Below are 16,842 nucleotides of genomic sequence, written 5' to 3'. Positions count from 1 at the left end.
CGCATTGCTGAAACTGTTCATCGGTGGTGGAGGATTTGAATGCATATGAAAAGGGGAGCAACCAAGCGGGCTGCTTTGTCCTGGATGGTGTTGAACTTCATGAATGTTGTTGGAGCTGCAAACATAGAGGCACAGAAAATAGGAGAAGGAGGAAGCCATTCGGTCCTTCAAGTCTGTCCGCCATTCATTATGAAGCACAGATCTTCAGCTGCCGGAATATTATCAGGCCCTTAGCCTTTGCAGTATCCAGTGCCTTCAGCTGTTTCTTGATATCATGTGGAGTGAATTGTATTGGCTGAAGACTGACATCTGTGATGCTGGGGACCTCCGGAGGAGACCGAGATGAATCATCCATTAAGCACTTCTGGCTGAAATGTGTTGCAAATGTCTCAGCCTTACCTTTTGCACATTTGTGCTGGACTCCTCCATCATTGAGGATGGGGATATTTGTGAAGCCTCCTCCTCCAGTGAGTTGCTTAATTGTCCACCAGCATTCGCGGCTGCATGTGGCAGGGTTGCAGAGCTTAGATCCGATGCGTTCGTTGTGGAATCACTCAGCTCTGTCTATTACTTGCTCCTTACGCTGCTTGGCACAAAAGTAGTCCTGTGCTGTAGCTTCACCAGATTGACACCTTATTTTTCAGAATGCCTGATGTTGCTCCTGGCATGCTCTCCTGCACTCTTCATTGAACCAGGGTTGATCCCTTGACTGGTGGTAATGGGAGAATGGGGAATATGCTAGGCCTTGAAGTTACAGATTGTGGTTGAATACAATTCTGCTGCTGCTGATGGCCCAAACGCCTCATGGGTGCCCAGTCTTGAGTTGCTTGATCTGATCGAAGTCTAATTGATTTAGCATGGTGGTAGTGCCACACAACACACTAGAGGATATCCTCAAAGTGAAGCTGGGACTTTGTCTCCACAAGAACTGTGCGGTGGTCACTAATACTGTCATGGACAGATGCATTTGCAGCAGGCAGGTTGGTGAGGATGAGATCAAGTATGTTTTTCTCTCTTATTGGCTCCATCACCACCTGCTGCAGTCCCAGTCTAGCAGCCAGGTCCTTTAGGACCTGGCTAGCTTGGTCTGTGGTGGTACTACTGAACCACTCTTGGAGATGAAAACTGAAGTCACCCACCCAGAGCATGTTCTGCACCCTTTACACCCTCAGTGCTTCCTCCAAATGGTGTTCAACATGGAAAAGTACTGATTCATCAGCTGAGGGCGGCCAGTACATGTTAATCAGCAGGAGGTTTCCTTGCCCATTGTTAACCTGAAGCCATGAGACTCCATGGGGTCCAAAGTCAATATTGAGGACTCCCAGGGCAACCCACCCTTTAATGTTGGCACTTTAATCTGCTTCAATGGGTCAAAAAATGAGGTATCGCCTCAAAAAGGAGCTGGGCAGAATGACAAAATTAAAAGTAATCAGACTGAAAGAAGAACCTACCGATTAGGTAAATTCCATGTCATGTGTAAAGAAAAAGAATGGCGATATTCTCATCTGTATGGATCCCAAAGATCTTAACAAGAATATCAAAAGAGAACACAACCAAATACCAAAGCGTGAGGAAATCACATCTGAGATGGCTGGTGCACAGTTTTTTACGAAACTTCACACATATCAAGGTTTCTGGCAGCTAAATACAGTGGAATAAAGTACAAAATACTGCACTTTTAATACACTATTTGGACAGTACTGCTTTCAGTGAATGCCGTTTGGCATAATTTCGGCATCAGTAATTTTTTATCATGCCATGGAGCACATAATCGAAGGTGTACGTGGATGATATCATCGTTTGGGGCTCAATATGAGGTTGCTTAAAGTTCTAACGAGCGTCAAGAGAAATGGGCTGAAGCTCAACAAGCAAAAGTGCCAACTTGGAGTAACTGAGGTCACATTACATTCCTAGGTGACAAGCTCTCATCGCATGACATTGAACCTGACAAGGACAAAATCCAAGCAATTCTCAACATGCCAAAACCACACAAGAAAGCCATCTTACGAGTGATGGGTATGATCAATTTTACAGAGAAATTCATTCCAAACCTGTCAGCAAAAACACATCTATGTGATCTCCTGCACAAGACCACAGATTTCACTTGGACTGAGCAACATGAGCAAGTGTGAGAATATAATCAGGGCCTATTTTTAAGGCCGATTAAATTGGATATCCTAAATTAAAGAATTGGGCACTATAAATTAAACCCACACTCTGCTCCACCAAGAAGCCTACAGAATCCGAATATACAGAACTCAGACAGGCTGCTGGGGCATGTCTGCAGCAGCCCCTGATAACCCATCAAGTAATTATCGCTCCTACTTGAGATGCATTGGCCTATTGTCCACAGTTCCTGATAACCTATCAAAGCAATCATCACTCCTCCTAAGGCGGGCTCAGGTCCTGTCAAAGGTCATTGACCAGACCATTGGGCGCTGAGACCCTGCCTCCTGAGACTCCATTGGCCAAAAGCAGGTGGAAAAGGAGGTGGGTGGAGACAGGGGGATAAAAATAGGCATTCCGGACATCTAGGAAGCGAAGACTCGAAGCAAAGACTCAGTGTGTGAGGTGACCTTGACCAGATCAGAAAGAAGGAAGGAAGCAATTTAGATTTAGATTTAGAACAGTACAGCACAGAACAGGCCCTTCGGCCCTCGATGTTGTGCCGAGCAATGATCACCCCACTCAAACTCACGTATCCACCCTATACCCGTAACCCAACATCCCCCCTTAACCTTACTATTTAGGACACTACGGGCAATTTAGCATGGCCAATCCACCTAACCCGCACATCTTTGGACTGTGGGAGGAAACCGGAGCACCCGGAGGAAACCCACGCACACACGGGGAGGACGTGCAGACTCCGCACAGACAGTGACCCAGCCGGGAACCGAACCTGGGACCCTGGAGCTGTGAAGCATTGATGCTAACCACTATGCTACAGCCAGCAGGAATCACCTTTGCAAAGAGGAATCAGAGATTGGATCTACAGCATACCAAACCACCTTTGTGGTTAGTATAGTTGAATCCTGGGTGTTTCTTTATAGTGGGTAATTTACGGGTTAACTATATTTAATAAAGTGTGTTGTATTATATTTGTGTCTGTACTTTCTTCTCCTCAGAAATAAAGACACCTGGGCAAACTTTGATTCAGGAGCTGGTTGAAGCATCTGAATTGGACAGATACAACAGTAGACCTAACCGTTATGAGGCCTCTCACTGCCGTAGCATTATCACTGCCTATAGATATGCATTCCATAATTTTCTTGCTACTCTGAAATTCTTTGAGCTTGCTTTCAAAAAACTTGATTGGCTTGGATCCATATTCCCCATGTTTAGTCTCAAGATGATGGTTAAGATTAGCAGGCTTTAAGCTTTCATTTGACAGAGCTTCATAACACAGGACACATAATGGCAAAGGTTCGCTTTCTGAGCTGTACAAGTAAATCCCAGTTCTAAGTATTTACTGCATATTTTCTCCGTACTTTTTGTTTAATTTGTTGTGCTGAGATTCTTTTGATGATGCCTCACTGTCATTTTAACCATCTATCTGTTTTCTCCAGCCACTGATCCATTTTGACTTCGGCGACGCCTGTTTGTGAGGATGAGCTGGAGTTCATTGCCAAAATCTCACCAGAGTAACTGGCTGCTGGCAATAATTTTTGGGAAAGCTGTGATGCCGATGGATGGTCCAGGCAAGACGGGTATCATAAAAGAGAGAGAAATGACCAAAAACGGCAGTAAATTCAACAAGAAGATGATGATGCTGGTGCTGCCCAGTCCTCTCACTCTCAGCCCCATCTGATTGGCCTCTGGCTCTGGTCAAGTCGCCCCACTCTCACTGGCCGTTGCTCCCCGATTCCCCAACATGCCGGCTTTCTCCGCACTTCCCAACTGCTGCTCAGTTCACCTCTCTGCTCTCGCTCTGGTGGCTGGTCCTCCAGCCTCTATAACCGCCTGTGCTCCTGGCTGGCTGCCTGGCTGCTACTGCTGGCAATCTGCCCTGGCCTCTGCTCTCTCTTGCCCTCGTTGCCCGGTGTGAATACTGCCCAGCCCAATGCTCTCACTCTCAGAATTTCCTGGCTGGCCTCTGCCTCTGGCTGAGTTAAACTGCTTCTGCTGGTTCCCTGAGACACAATGCCGGCACTTGCCTGGCCTTCTTTGCACCTCCCGATTGCCACTCTGCTCACCTCTCGGCTCTCGCTCGGCTCTCAGGCTTCGAGCCTTGACGACTGCATGCGTTCCTGGCTGGCTGCCGGCTATTTGGCCATAGTGCCCTCGCTCTGTTTGGTTGGTTTCCCTGGCCTGGCGGTCAACGGTCCACTGCTACACCCCCTCAACTACCGTTGGCCAGCAACACTTCCTCGCCTCGCTGAAAGCTTCGCAAGCTCGCACCCCGATCTTAGGACGATGACCTCACCTTTGCCTCAGGCTGTCCACCAGACCGAATGCCAGAAACCTGGCTGCTGCTTTGTACCTTTACTCAATGGACGTGAGAAACTCCACAGCAATTCAGGAGATCTGTGTCTGAATTATTCTAAGGCTCCACAACCTTTCAACATCTGGCAAACTGTTTTCCTGCTCTAAAGGGGAGTCCACCAATCAATGTCCAATGTTGTTCTGTACTACTTTCTGACATGCTCATCAGGGCACTGATTGGTGTTCTTACTCCAATAGTCACCTCTTTATATGGGGCTCCCCCATTGGCTGGGGGCCGCTTGTTGCAGTGCTGTGTGTTTCATTGAAAGTCGACCTCTGGCCTCATTATTTAATTGCAGGGATTAACATAATACAGTACCAGAAATTATTGTGAAAATAGTTTAACAAAGATAAGTTTGCTATATACAAGGTACTTGTTTTTCTCCATGGTCATCCCCCAACCTGGACCTTTTTTTCCTTCAACTGACACATGGACCACCTGCAGTACCCAAGATCTGCAGACCACGGGTTGGGAACCACTGCATTAAACCAAAGAAAATAGCGGCACGTTGGTATGGTGGTTAGCACTGCTGCCTCACAGCGCCAGGGAGCTGGGTTCGATTCTTGCCATGGCTGACTGTCTGTGGAATTTGCATTGCATTGTTTGGAGTTCCCAATGTCTGTGTGGGTTTACTCCAGGTGCTCCGGTTTCCTCCTACAGTCCAAAGATATGCAAGTTAGGATGGATTGGCCATGCTAAATTGCTCCTTAGTGTCCAGGGATGCGCACGTTAGGTTACAGCAGGGTGGATGTGGGAATGGGCCTGGGTAGAGTGCTCTTTCAGAGGGTTGGTGCAGACTGATTGGACTGAATGGCCTCCTTCTGCACTAGAAAAACATACACTGTGAAACCAGATGTTACCTTTTTCGACTACAGCATTCTTGAAGGAAATGTTGCTGGATGCTTCATCATTCAGTGATTTAATAACATTAGTACCCAGTACACAGAACGAGGTTACACAGACTGAGATAGTTCTGGGTACTCCTGAATCATGGCTTGCAGACTGCAATGTTGAATCAGTCACACATAGCCAAAAGTCCTTATTTATTTGGAGATTGGCAGTTTGTTCCTGTTAAAAAAAGATAGTGTTAAACACTCAGTAAATATACAACTACACTTGATATAATTTGGGTTGATATGCAAGAAAGAACCCACCATTAAAAAAGTTATTCCAAATGTTTACATGCTAACACAATAAAGACTAAATGGAAAAATCTTGGTTTGATGTGCATGCCAGAGCAAAGCTGTTCCAGAGCAGTTATAGCAGTAAGAGCCACCAGATAACAAAAATTCCAATGATGTCCTTCACATAAAAGTCAATGTAAATTTAATCAAGTCAATACCATCCATCTATTTGATAATTGGTAAAATGAAAGAAGAAATCATCAATTCACCAACACTAAGTTTGGATTCTGTCATTTGGCTCCAGATCATAACACAGTCTTGATTCACACATGGATGTCGGAGCTGAATACCAGACGAAAGATCAGAACAGCTGCTCTTGACATCACAACAGCATCCTACCAATCATAGAACCAAGAAGACCAAGCAAAGAAAAACCCACCAGTACCTGGAGTCACACAAAAGACAAAGAGGATGGCCACAATTCTTTTTTTTAAATGAGAATATTATTGAGGTATTTTTTGGTATTATAACAACAACACAATAAACAATGTACATGAAACTATAAACATAGTGCAAAAGCCGTCTCCCTCCCTGACAGGTCCCAACTTTATTAACCCCCTATTCCAAGCTAAACTAACCCTCCTCCCCCCACTTCTGCTGACGATTAATTTTCCGCAAAGAAGTCGACGAACGGTTGCCACCTCCGGGCGAACCCTCACAGTGACCCTCTCAAGGCGAACTTGATTTTCTCCAAACAGAGAAAGCTAGCCATGTCCACTAGCCAGGTCTCTGACTTCGGGGGCTTTGAGTCCCTCCAAGCTAATAGTATCCGTCTCCAGGATACCAGGGAAGCAAAGGCCAGAACGTCTGCCTCTTTCTCCTCCTGGATTCCCGGGTCTTCCGACACCCCAAAAATCACCACCTCTGTTCTTAGCGCCACCCTTGTTATTTTTTTTAAAATTTAGAGTACCCAATTCATTTTTTCCAATTAAGGGGCAATTTAGCGTGGCCAATCCACCTAACCAGCGCATCTTTAGGTTATGGGGGTGAAACCCACGCAAACACGGGGAGAATGTGCAAACTCCACACGGACAGTGACCCAGAGCCGAGATCGAACCTGGGACCTCGGCTCTGTGAGGCAACAGAGCCAACAAGGCTAACTGTGCCTTGTTTTTAACACCGTGGACATGACATCTGAAAACCCCTGCCAAAATCCCCTAAGCTTTGGACATGTGGACATGTTTCGCTGGTCCTCCCGCACATTTTGCACACCTGTCTTCCACCCCAAAGAATCTGCTCATCCGGGCCACTGTCATGTGAGCCCGATGAACGACCTTGAATTGTACCAGGCTGAGCCTGGCACATGTTGCGGACGCGTTGACTCTACTCAACGCGTCCGCCCACAGACCATCATCCATCTCTCCTCCCAGCTCCTCCTCTAACTTGCGCTTCAGCTCCTCGGTCTGCGTCTTCTCTGACCCCATAAGTTCCTTGTAAATATCCGAGACGCTCCCTTCTCCTACCCACCCTCTGGAAACTACCCTGCCCTGAACCCCCTTAGCGGTAGGAGCGGGAAGGTTGACACCTATTTACGTAGGAAGTCCCGCACCTGCATATACCTGAATTTGTTGCCCCTCGCCAATCCAAACTTCTCCAACGCCCTCATACTTGGAAAGCTCCCCTCTATAAACATATCCCCCATCCTCTCAATCCCTGCTCTCCGCCATATCCGGAACCCCCCCATCCATACTTCCCGGGGCAAACCGGTGATTATTACAGATTGGGGACCAGACCGATGCTCCCTCTGCTCCCACATGTCTCCTCCATTGCCCCCAGAAAAACGGCGACCCGCGATTCTCCGAGCAGCGTGTCGCAAAACGCAACACGCCATTTTGGGGGGGTGGGAGAATCGCGGGGGGTGCCAGAGCGGCCCTCCCGCGATTCTCCCACCCGGCCTGGGGAGCGGAGAATCGCGCCCCACTTTGTTGACCCGTTTAAAAAAGGACCGCAGAATAAAGATGGGGAGATGTTGAAACACGAACAGGAATCTCGGGAGGACCGTCATCTTCACCGTCTGCACCCTCCCAGCTAATGACAACGGGAGCGCGTCGCATCTCCGAAAATCGTCCTTCATTTGGTCTACTAGCCGGGCCAGGTTTAATTTATGCAGCCGGTCCTGAGGATGTGAACCAAGGGTTAATAGCTAGAAAGAGCCAGAATGAATGGGATACATTAGTGGAAAATCACAAGTGGAGGAGTTTGTTATTAAAGCCATTGAAGGAGGATGAACTTGTTGAGATAAGGGAGTTGATATCTGAATTTGTGAGCCGACTCATGACTGTAAGCCGAATAGCCTTGAGAAACAAGGAAGATGGCCGGATGACGGAATATGAAATGTGGGAGCCGCTTGCAACTATGGCTAACACCTGCTGTTTAAGCTAAGACTGCTATATACTCATGTGCCAATAGATAACCTCAAAGTCTGTAAAATCATGTATTGGAACTATGGCAATAACACATTTATGCTTTGTAATGGGGGCGAGCTCAAGTGAATGTAAGGGACAGCCCCCTAATAATACATACAAAAAAAGGATGTTTTGAGCAATACTTTGGCACTCTCCGAGGTGGTTCTCCGGAATACCTAGAGACGAACGTGTTCGAGAGTACTTTCTTCCGGACTGAGAGGCAAGTGAATTAGAGACGCATTCACAGTCCCATTCCCACGCCAGTTGAATGTCTAGGTACCTAAAGCTTCCCCCTACTAATCTAAACGGCAGCTCCCCAATCGCCTCTCCTGTCCCCTCGCCTGGACCGCAAACATCTCACTTTTCCCCATATTTAGCTGATACCCCGGAAACTGGCCAAATTCCCCTAGAATCCTCATGATTTCTTCCATCCCCTACCAGCCCCCTCAGAGCCATTGCCAATGGCTCTATAACTAGTGTGAACAACAGTGGGGCGAGGGGGCATCCCTGTCTCATCCCCTGATGCAGTCTAAAATAGTCCAATGTTGTCCTATTCATCCGTACACTTGCCATAGGAGCCTGATACAGCAACCTGATCCAGTTAATAAAGCCCCGCCTAAATCCGAACCGTCCCAGTACCTCCCACAGATAATCCCATTCTACCCGATCAAAAGCCTTTTCTGCATCCATTGCGATCACTACCTCCACCTCCCTGCCTTCCGGGGGCATCATGATCACATTTAACAACCTTCTTACATTGGCCACCAACTGCCTACCCTTAACAAACCCTGTCTTGGTCCTCCCCAATAACGTCCGGAACACTATCCTCAATCCTGGAGGACAAACCTTTGGCCAGCAATTTGGCATCCACATTCAACAGGGATATCGGCCTATAGGACCCAACAGCTCCGGGTTCTTGTCCCGCTTCAGAAACAGCAAAATCGTGGCCTGTGAATTCGTCGGGGGCAGCACCCCTCTTTTCCTTGCCTCATTGAACATCCTCATCAACACAGCCCCAATATCCCAGAGAACTTTTTATAAAACTCCACTGGGTACCCGTCCGGCCCCGGGGCTTTACCCGACTGCATGGCCTTCAGACCCTCCACTATCTCTTCCAGCCCGATTGGGGCCCCCAGCCCTTCTACCAGCTCCCCGTCCACCTTTGGGAAGTTCAGCCCCCCCAAGAAGTGCCTCATCCCCTCCAGCCCCGTTGGGGGTTCCGACCTGTACAGCCTACTGTAGAAATCCCTAAACGCCTTATTCACCCCTGCTGAATCTCCGACCAGGTTCCCATCTCCATCATTTACTTTCCCTATCTCCCTGGCTGCCTCCCTCTTTCTAAGCTGCTGCACAAGCATTCTGCTGGCCTTCTGTCCATTCTCATACATCGCCCCCCTCGCCTTTCTCAGCTGCTCCACCGCCCTCCCTGTGGTTAACAAGCCGAATTCCGCCTGTAGCCTCCGCCGTTCCCTTAAAAGCCCTGCCTCTGGGATCTCCGCATACCTCCTATCTATCTGTAATATCTCCTTAACCAGTCGGTCCATCTCTGCCCTGTCCACCTTCTCCCTATGGGCCCGTATCGAGATCAGCTCCCCTGTGACCACCGCCTTCAGTGCTTCCCAGACCACCGCTGCTGAAATTTCCCCAGTGTCGTTGACCTGCAGGTAGTTCTGAATACATTTCCTCAGCCGCTCGCACACCCCTTCGTCAGCCAAAAGTCCCACATCTAACCTCCAGTGCGGGCGCAGGTCAACCCAGTGAGGAGCATGGACTGAGATTGTGATCGCCGAGTACCATGTGTCCACCACCCCTGCCAGTAAGGCCTTGCTCAAAATGAAGAAATCGATCCGGGAGTACACTTTATGCACATGTGAGTAGAAGGAGAACTACTTCACCCTTGGTTGCCCAAATCTCCATGGATCCACCCCTCCCATCTACTCCAAGAACGCTTTTTGTTCCTTTGCCATTGCTGGCACCCTGCCATGGTCAATAACTGTGTTGAAGTCCCCTCCGATGAACAACCTGAGCGAGTCCAGGTCTGGTATCTTCCCCAGCGTCCTCTTTATAAACTCCGCGTCATCCCAATTTGGCACATACACATTTACTAATACCACCTGCACCCCCTCCAGTTTCCCACTGACCATAATGTACCGACCTCCCACATCCAAAACTATTCTATCCGCCTCAAACACCACCCGCTTATTGATCAGGATCGTGACCCCTCTAGTCTTTGAAACCAGTCCCGAGTGAAAGACCTGACTGACCCAGCCTTTCCTCAATCTAATCTAGTCAGTTACTCTAAGGTGCGTCTCCTGCAGCATTACCACGTCCGCCTTCAGTCCCCTAAGATGCGCGAACACACATGCCCTGTTGACTGGCCCATTTAACCCTCAAACATTCCAGGTGATCAGCCTAGTTGGGGGCTCATTGCCCCCCCTTCATTGATCAGCCATCCCCTTTTTTGGGCCCGCCTCCAGCCCATGCTCCGCGCCTCCACCGGCCTGCCCCCAGGCAGCCTCCGCCCCCAACCTCCTCTCTGTCCCTTGGCTTAACTCCCTCCCTCGTCAGCAAAACATTTTCCTCCCATCCCCCCCTAGTAACAACACTCTGTAACCCAACCCCTTTGATAAACCGAACATATGCACCCCCCCCCCACGTGCGTCCGTGAGCTAGCCCGCCCAGATAGCTTGATAGCCCCATCCCTGACTCTCCCCCCCCCTCCCCCGGCTCATACAAAAATACTCCAACATCAAGCAATCCCCACACAATTGCCCAACAGAAAAACACCAAAATCTAAACAAGCACACCTCCAGCCCCACAGTGCAAATGAAAACCTTACCTGACTCAGCTCTGCCGCTGGTCCCAAATCAATACAGAAGGCATTACAAACAGCTTCCACAAAACAAAAAACAAAGGGCGCGATTCTCCGCCCCCCACGCCGGGTGGGAGAATAGCGGGAGGGCCTCCCGACATTTATCACGCCCTCCCGCTAATCTCTCCCCCCTCCACGCCACGAATTGCTGCTCGTCATTTTTTACGGCGAGCGGCGATTCTCCGAGGCCAATGGGCCGAGTGGCCGGGCCTTCGCGCTTGTTTCAACACGGCAGCAAACACACCTGGTCGCTGCCATCATGAAACGGGCACCAGATGCCCGTTTGGGGCATCTGGGGGCCCGATTGGCACGGCAGTACCATAGGCCCGCGATCGGTGCCCACTCTTTTCCCTCCGCCACCCCGCAAGATCAAGCCGCCACGGCTTGCGGGGCGGCTGAGGGAAAAGACGGCAACTGCGCATGCGCAGGTTGCCGGCGTGACGCTTGACGTGCGGCCGTGACGCACGGGGCCGCGCTCCTAGCCCCGCCCGGGGGGGGGAGAATCGACCCCGGAAGTGGGCGTGAAGGCTGCCGTGGGTCACGGCCTGTCCCACGGCAGCCTTTACGATTCTCTGCATTTGTGGAGAATCTCGCCCAAGAAACTTTTTTTAAAGAACGGAGAAACAAAAAGAAAAATAACATGAATGTTACAAAGTTCAAAAGTTCTCAATCCACCACCTGTCCTTTCCTTTTCACGAAGTCCAGTGCGTCCTCAGGCGACTCAAAATAAAAGTGCTGTTCCTCGTATGTGACCCAGAGACGGGCCGGATACAATAGTCTGAACTTCACCTTTTTCTTAAAAACGATCGACCAAATCTGGTTGAAGCCTGGTCACCTCCACACTCAGGTCTTGGTAGACCCGCAGGATACTATTGTCCCACTTCCAGCTCCGTGTCTGCTTGGCCCATTGTAGAATACGCTCCTTATCCAAGTACCTGTGGAATCTCACCACCATTGCCCTTGGGGGGGTCTCCCATTCGCGGCTTCCTCGCGGGTGCTCTGTGAGCCCTGTCCACCTCCAAGGGTCGGGAGAATGCCCCATCCCCCAGCTGCTTCTCAAACATATCTGCGATGTATGCCCCAGCGACTGCTCCTTCGGGAGCCCATCGATTCTCAAGTTCTGCTGGCGGGACCTGTTCTCTAGGTCCTCCACCTTCTCCAGGAGCTTCTTCTGCTGGTCGCTCAGCACCCCCACCTCCAACTCCACCGCAGTTTGATGTTCCTCCTGCTCAGCCAACGCCTTCTCCACCTTCTGGATCGCCCGATCTTGGGTGTCCAATCTAAGCTCCAGCTGCTCAATCGACTCTTTTATCGGGTCCAAGCAGTCCCGTTTCTGCTGAGCAAAGCCTTCCTGAATAACTTGCATCAGCTGCTCCGTTGACCGCTGGGTCGACAAACCAGAGGTCCAGTCCTCCACCATGCTGTCTACCGCTGCAGTTTCAGCCCAAGCCTTCTCTGTCTTTCCGTTTCTGCCTTTACGAGCACTTCTAGTCCTTCTCTCCATGCACCGATGTGGGAATTCAGTACACAATTGCCTCTGTCTTCAGTTTTACAGTTCAAGTCCGGTAGCAAATTGGGGGAAAAGGTTCAAAAGTCCAACCTGAGCAGGAGCCACCAAATGTGCGACATACTCCTTCATAGCCGCCACCGGAAGTCCTGATGGCCACAATTGTTAAAGGTATTTATTAGAACCAGGAACGTCCTCAGCCCAAACTCCTTCATCTATTCCATCAATGACCTATTCTCTATCACAAGGTCAGTTGTGGAATTGTCAGCGGGCAATTTCAATATTCCACTCCATTTATATCTCCAATATTGGAAAAGCCCGTGGAAAATCTGCAGGATTAGGTTGACAAATAGCTGTTACATTCATGATACGTAGCCTATACTATCTCGAGTTTTGAAAAATGAGAGGTGATCTCAATGAAACATATAAGACTCTGAAAGGATTAACAGAGTAGCCACCGCGATTGTTCCCTCCGACTGGGAAATCTAGAACATGGGAACAGGATAAGGGGTCAATCATTTAGGACTGAGGTGAGGAGAAATTTCTTCACTGTGAATCTTCATAAGTCTCTACCCCAGATGGTCTTGGATGCTCCTTCAGAAGAGTATGTTCACGGTGAAGTAAGACAACATTTTTGGTTTCTTAGGGAAACAAGGGATATGGAGAGCAGGCAGGAAAGTGGAGTTGAGCAGAAAATCAGCTTTGACTGTATTGAGTGGTGGCACAGAATTGAGAGATCACATGACCCATTCCTGCTTGCAATGCTGTGCGATTCAGCTCCTACTTCTTATGTTCTTATGTAAACAAACAAACAATCTTGTCCATTTTGGACAGGGAAGAATAAATACAACAAAATGGAACTCAAATGTCTAAACAAAAACTAGCTTTTATCGCACCTTCATTTTAAACATTTGAGTAATACGTTGATTGGTTGTTTGAATTTTGCTTCCCCAGGAGGTTAAGAGCTGGTGAATTCCACTCAGCTCTTACAGTGTGCTCACCTGTATTCTAAAATTATGTGATAGAAACCATATTGAAACATCGCAATCAATGGTTCCAGCATATAATTGATCTGTAGAATGGAAGAGTAACTAATTACCACTCAGCAAAGAAGGATAAACCAGTCATACTAACAGAGTTTGCAGGGATGCCCTTGGAAAGCCCAATTCAAGAACAAACTAACAATGGTATATATTTCGATTTATAAGATAATCCAGGATAGCCAACTTTCAGAACACTGAGATCAGTGATGCAGACTTGAGCAGCAAAATTCAAACAATTGAATAAATTACACATAATAACATTTAAAAATTAACATTGATATTGTGCCTCTCATTAACTCAGGCTCTCTCAAACCACTTTACCTATGAAGTACTTATTGCGGTGCAGTCATTGTCATAATGTGGGAAATATACCAGCCAAGTTGTACACAGCAAGATCTCACAAACAGCAATGTATTAATGACCAGATAATATTTCAGTGATATATCTATTGACCATGACACCAAGGAAAAATCACCTGCTCTTCTTCCAAATATTTGATGAGATCATTTAAGTACATTGAGAGGGCAGACTGGACCTTAGTTTAATACCTCATCCACAGGATGGCACCACAGGCAGTCCATCAACCCCCGGTACAGCACTGAAACGCCGCACTCAAATCTCTTGAGTGTGACTTGAAGTTTCAACCTTTTGACAGAGACGTGAGAGTTCTACCACAGTTGTTCAAGTATCTACTCAGTAGCACAAAAATCATAGAAAATATTGAAAATGTACCATGACATTTTTAAAAGTATATACGCAAATAAATCAGTTCATACCTGAAGCCTTCTGTAAATGACTTCTGCACTGAAACTACACCGATGTCTTTCGGGAACATGCTGAAATTAGATAGAAAAACATGGTAAAATTTAAGTAAAATTTGCACTGCTTTAAATATACATTCATATTTGCTGCATGATGGGCCTAGTTTAGCTCAGTTGGCAGGACAACTGGTTCGCGGTGCAGAGCGAGGCCAGCAGCACCGTTTCAATTCCTGTTCCGGCTAAGGTTATTCATGAAGGCCCGCCTTCTCAACCTTGTCCCTCGCCTGAGATGTGATGATCCTTAGGTTAAATCACCACCAGACAACTCTCCCTCTCAAAGGGGAAAACAGCCTATGGTCATTTGGGACTGTGGCAACTTTATTTACTTTATGATGAAAAGTTAGTAGTTCAAATTACTTGTAAGTGCAGAACACCATTTCCTTGAATATGAAATGGAATATTCTGCTTCTTAAAAATAACTTTATAGTTTAGTTTCGGCTAAAGGATGTTTTTTAAATCGGGTATTGTCATAATGCTCACTGTTACCATTTTCTAGCAAACACAATCTAATTTTTATACAATCCTAATCCATATTTTATATTTTAAAACCCCCCTTGATGATGAATGTTATAATTTTTTGATCTACCTTAGGTATTCCCTTGGGTTCAGATTTTCTGAATGGTCTGAATGGTTTGCTGCTTTTCAAGAAAAGGGGGAGAGAGAAAGCAGGGAACTACAAGCCAGTTAGGCATTAGGAAAGTGCTCAAATCAATTATTGATAGGATGGCACAGTGATTAGCACTGCTGCCTCACGGCGCCAAGGGCCCAGTTCAATCCCAGCCCCGGGTCACTGTCCATGTGGAGTTTGCACATTCTCCCTGTGCCTGCATGGGTCTCACCCCCACAACTTAAAGATTTGCAGGGTAGGTGGATTGGCCAGGCTAAATTGCTCCTTAATCGGAAATTTAAAAAAAAAAGAATCAATTATTGATAAAGTCTTAACAATGCACTTAGGAAAGTTTAGTATTACTTGAACATGTTAATATGGTTTACAGAAGGAAAATTCTATTTGACAATTGAGCTTTTTGAGGATGTGACTATAAGGTAAGATAAAGTAGATGTCGTATACCTGGATTTCCAAAAGATTTTAATAAGGCTCCATATAAAAGGATGGTAGGGAAGATAAGGGCTCACGGTGTTGGGGTGAATATATTAGTGTGGAATGAGGATTGCTCAACAGACAGGAGACAAAGAGTGGGCACAAACAGGGCATTGCCAAGTTAGAAGGCTGTGACTGGTGGAGTGCTGCAAGGGTTAGTGCTGGGGCCTCAGCTATTTCTAATCTATATTAATTACTTAAATGAAGATTCAAAGAGTCACGTATCTAGGTTCTCTGATGATACAAAGCTGGATGGAAAAGGACACTGTGGGGAGAATACAGAGAGGTTGCAAAGGTATATCGATATGTTGAATTCACCATGTTGAACAAGATGGTGGATGGAATAAAATGTGCGGAAGTGTGAGGTTATTAACTTTGGTCCTGAAGTAGAATTTTTTTTAAATGTGAAACTAGCAAAGATTGATGTTCAGAGAGATTTTGGTGTACTCATACTAATGCAGAAATTTAGCATTCAGGTGCAGCAAACAATTAGGAAGGCAAATCACTTGTAGGCTTTTACAGCAAGGGGATTGTAGCACAGGAATAAATTGGTCTTGCTATAATTGTACAGGGCTTTCGTGGGATCACATCTGGAATACTCTGTGCAGTTTTCATCTTCATATTTAAGTAAGGATATACTTAAATTGGAAGCAGTACAGTGAAGGTTCACCAGATTGAGAGGTTGAGTAATTGGGCCCATATTCTCTGGAATGTAGAAGAATGAGAGGTAGATCATACAATTTACAGTGCAGAAGGAGACCATTCGGCCCATCGAGTCTGCAACAGCTCTTGGAAAGAACACCCTACCCAAGGTCAACACCTCCACCCTATCCCCATAACCCCATAAGCCAGTAACCCCACCCAACACTAAGGGCAATTTTGGACGCTAAGGGCAATTTATCATGGCCAATCCACCTAACCTGCACATCTTTGGACTGTGGGAGGAAACCGGAGCACCCGGAGAAAACCCACGCACACACACGGAGAACGTGCAGACTCCACACAGACAGTGACCCAAGCCGGAATTGAACTTGAGACTCTGGAGCTGTGAAGCATTTGTGCTATCCACAATGCTACCGTGCTGCCCACATTGAAACATACAAAATTCTGAGGGGGCTTGATCCAGTTCGGGACTATTAACATTTTAAGATTAAATCAGAAAACCCATCAATTAACCAACAGAAACATGCCACAAGTTTAACGTTTTTAAATAAAAGCAAACTTCACTGCATATAAAAAGAATTAAAGTAAGGATCATTACCTTAATACAATGGTGTACAAAAACTTATGCTATAAACTCAGTTCTACCCCAGCCCCTGTCCTAAAGTTCCCTTAATTCATGAAATATTGAAGGTTCACTGACTTTTCTCGGGACCAATCCAACCTCCACTCTCAGGAATTCACTTTGATTTCTCTTCTGTGTTCCAG

At 47.1% G+C, this 16,842-nt stretch overlaps 1 protein-coding gene across 7 annotated transcripts in view; it reads right to left on the bottom strand.

Moving 5' to 3' along the window:
* Positions 1 to 16,842, bottom strand: part of spidr (scaffold protein involved in DNA repair) — a 417,755-nt gene that overhangs the window by 22,426 nt on the left and 378,487 nt on the right. For all 7 annotated transcript variants that reach the window (XM_038809295.1, XM_038809300.1, XM_038809296.1 and 4 more), the window contains 2 exons: positions 14,271 to 14,330; positions 5,344 to 5,551 (listed from right to left, as the gene is read on the bottom strand). In XM_038809295.1, the coding sequence (XP_038665223.1) occupies positions 5,344 to 5,551; positions 14,271 to 14,330 (268 nt within the window). The remainder of the gene's footprint in view (positions 1 to 5,343; positions 5,552 to 14,270; positions 14,331 to 16,842) is intronic.

Source organism: Scyliorhinus canicula, chromosome 10, assembly GCF_902713615.1.
Source record: "Scyliorhinus canicula chromosome 10, sScyCan1.1, whole genome shotgun sequence".
NCBI classification, from domain to species: Eukaryota; Metazoa; Chordata; class Chondrichthyes; order Carcharhiniformes; family Scyliorhinidae; genus Scyliorhinus; species Scyliorhinus canicula.
Note: the sequence above shows the minus strand (reverse complement) of the source record. Positions and strands in the feature narration are given on the sequence as shown.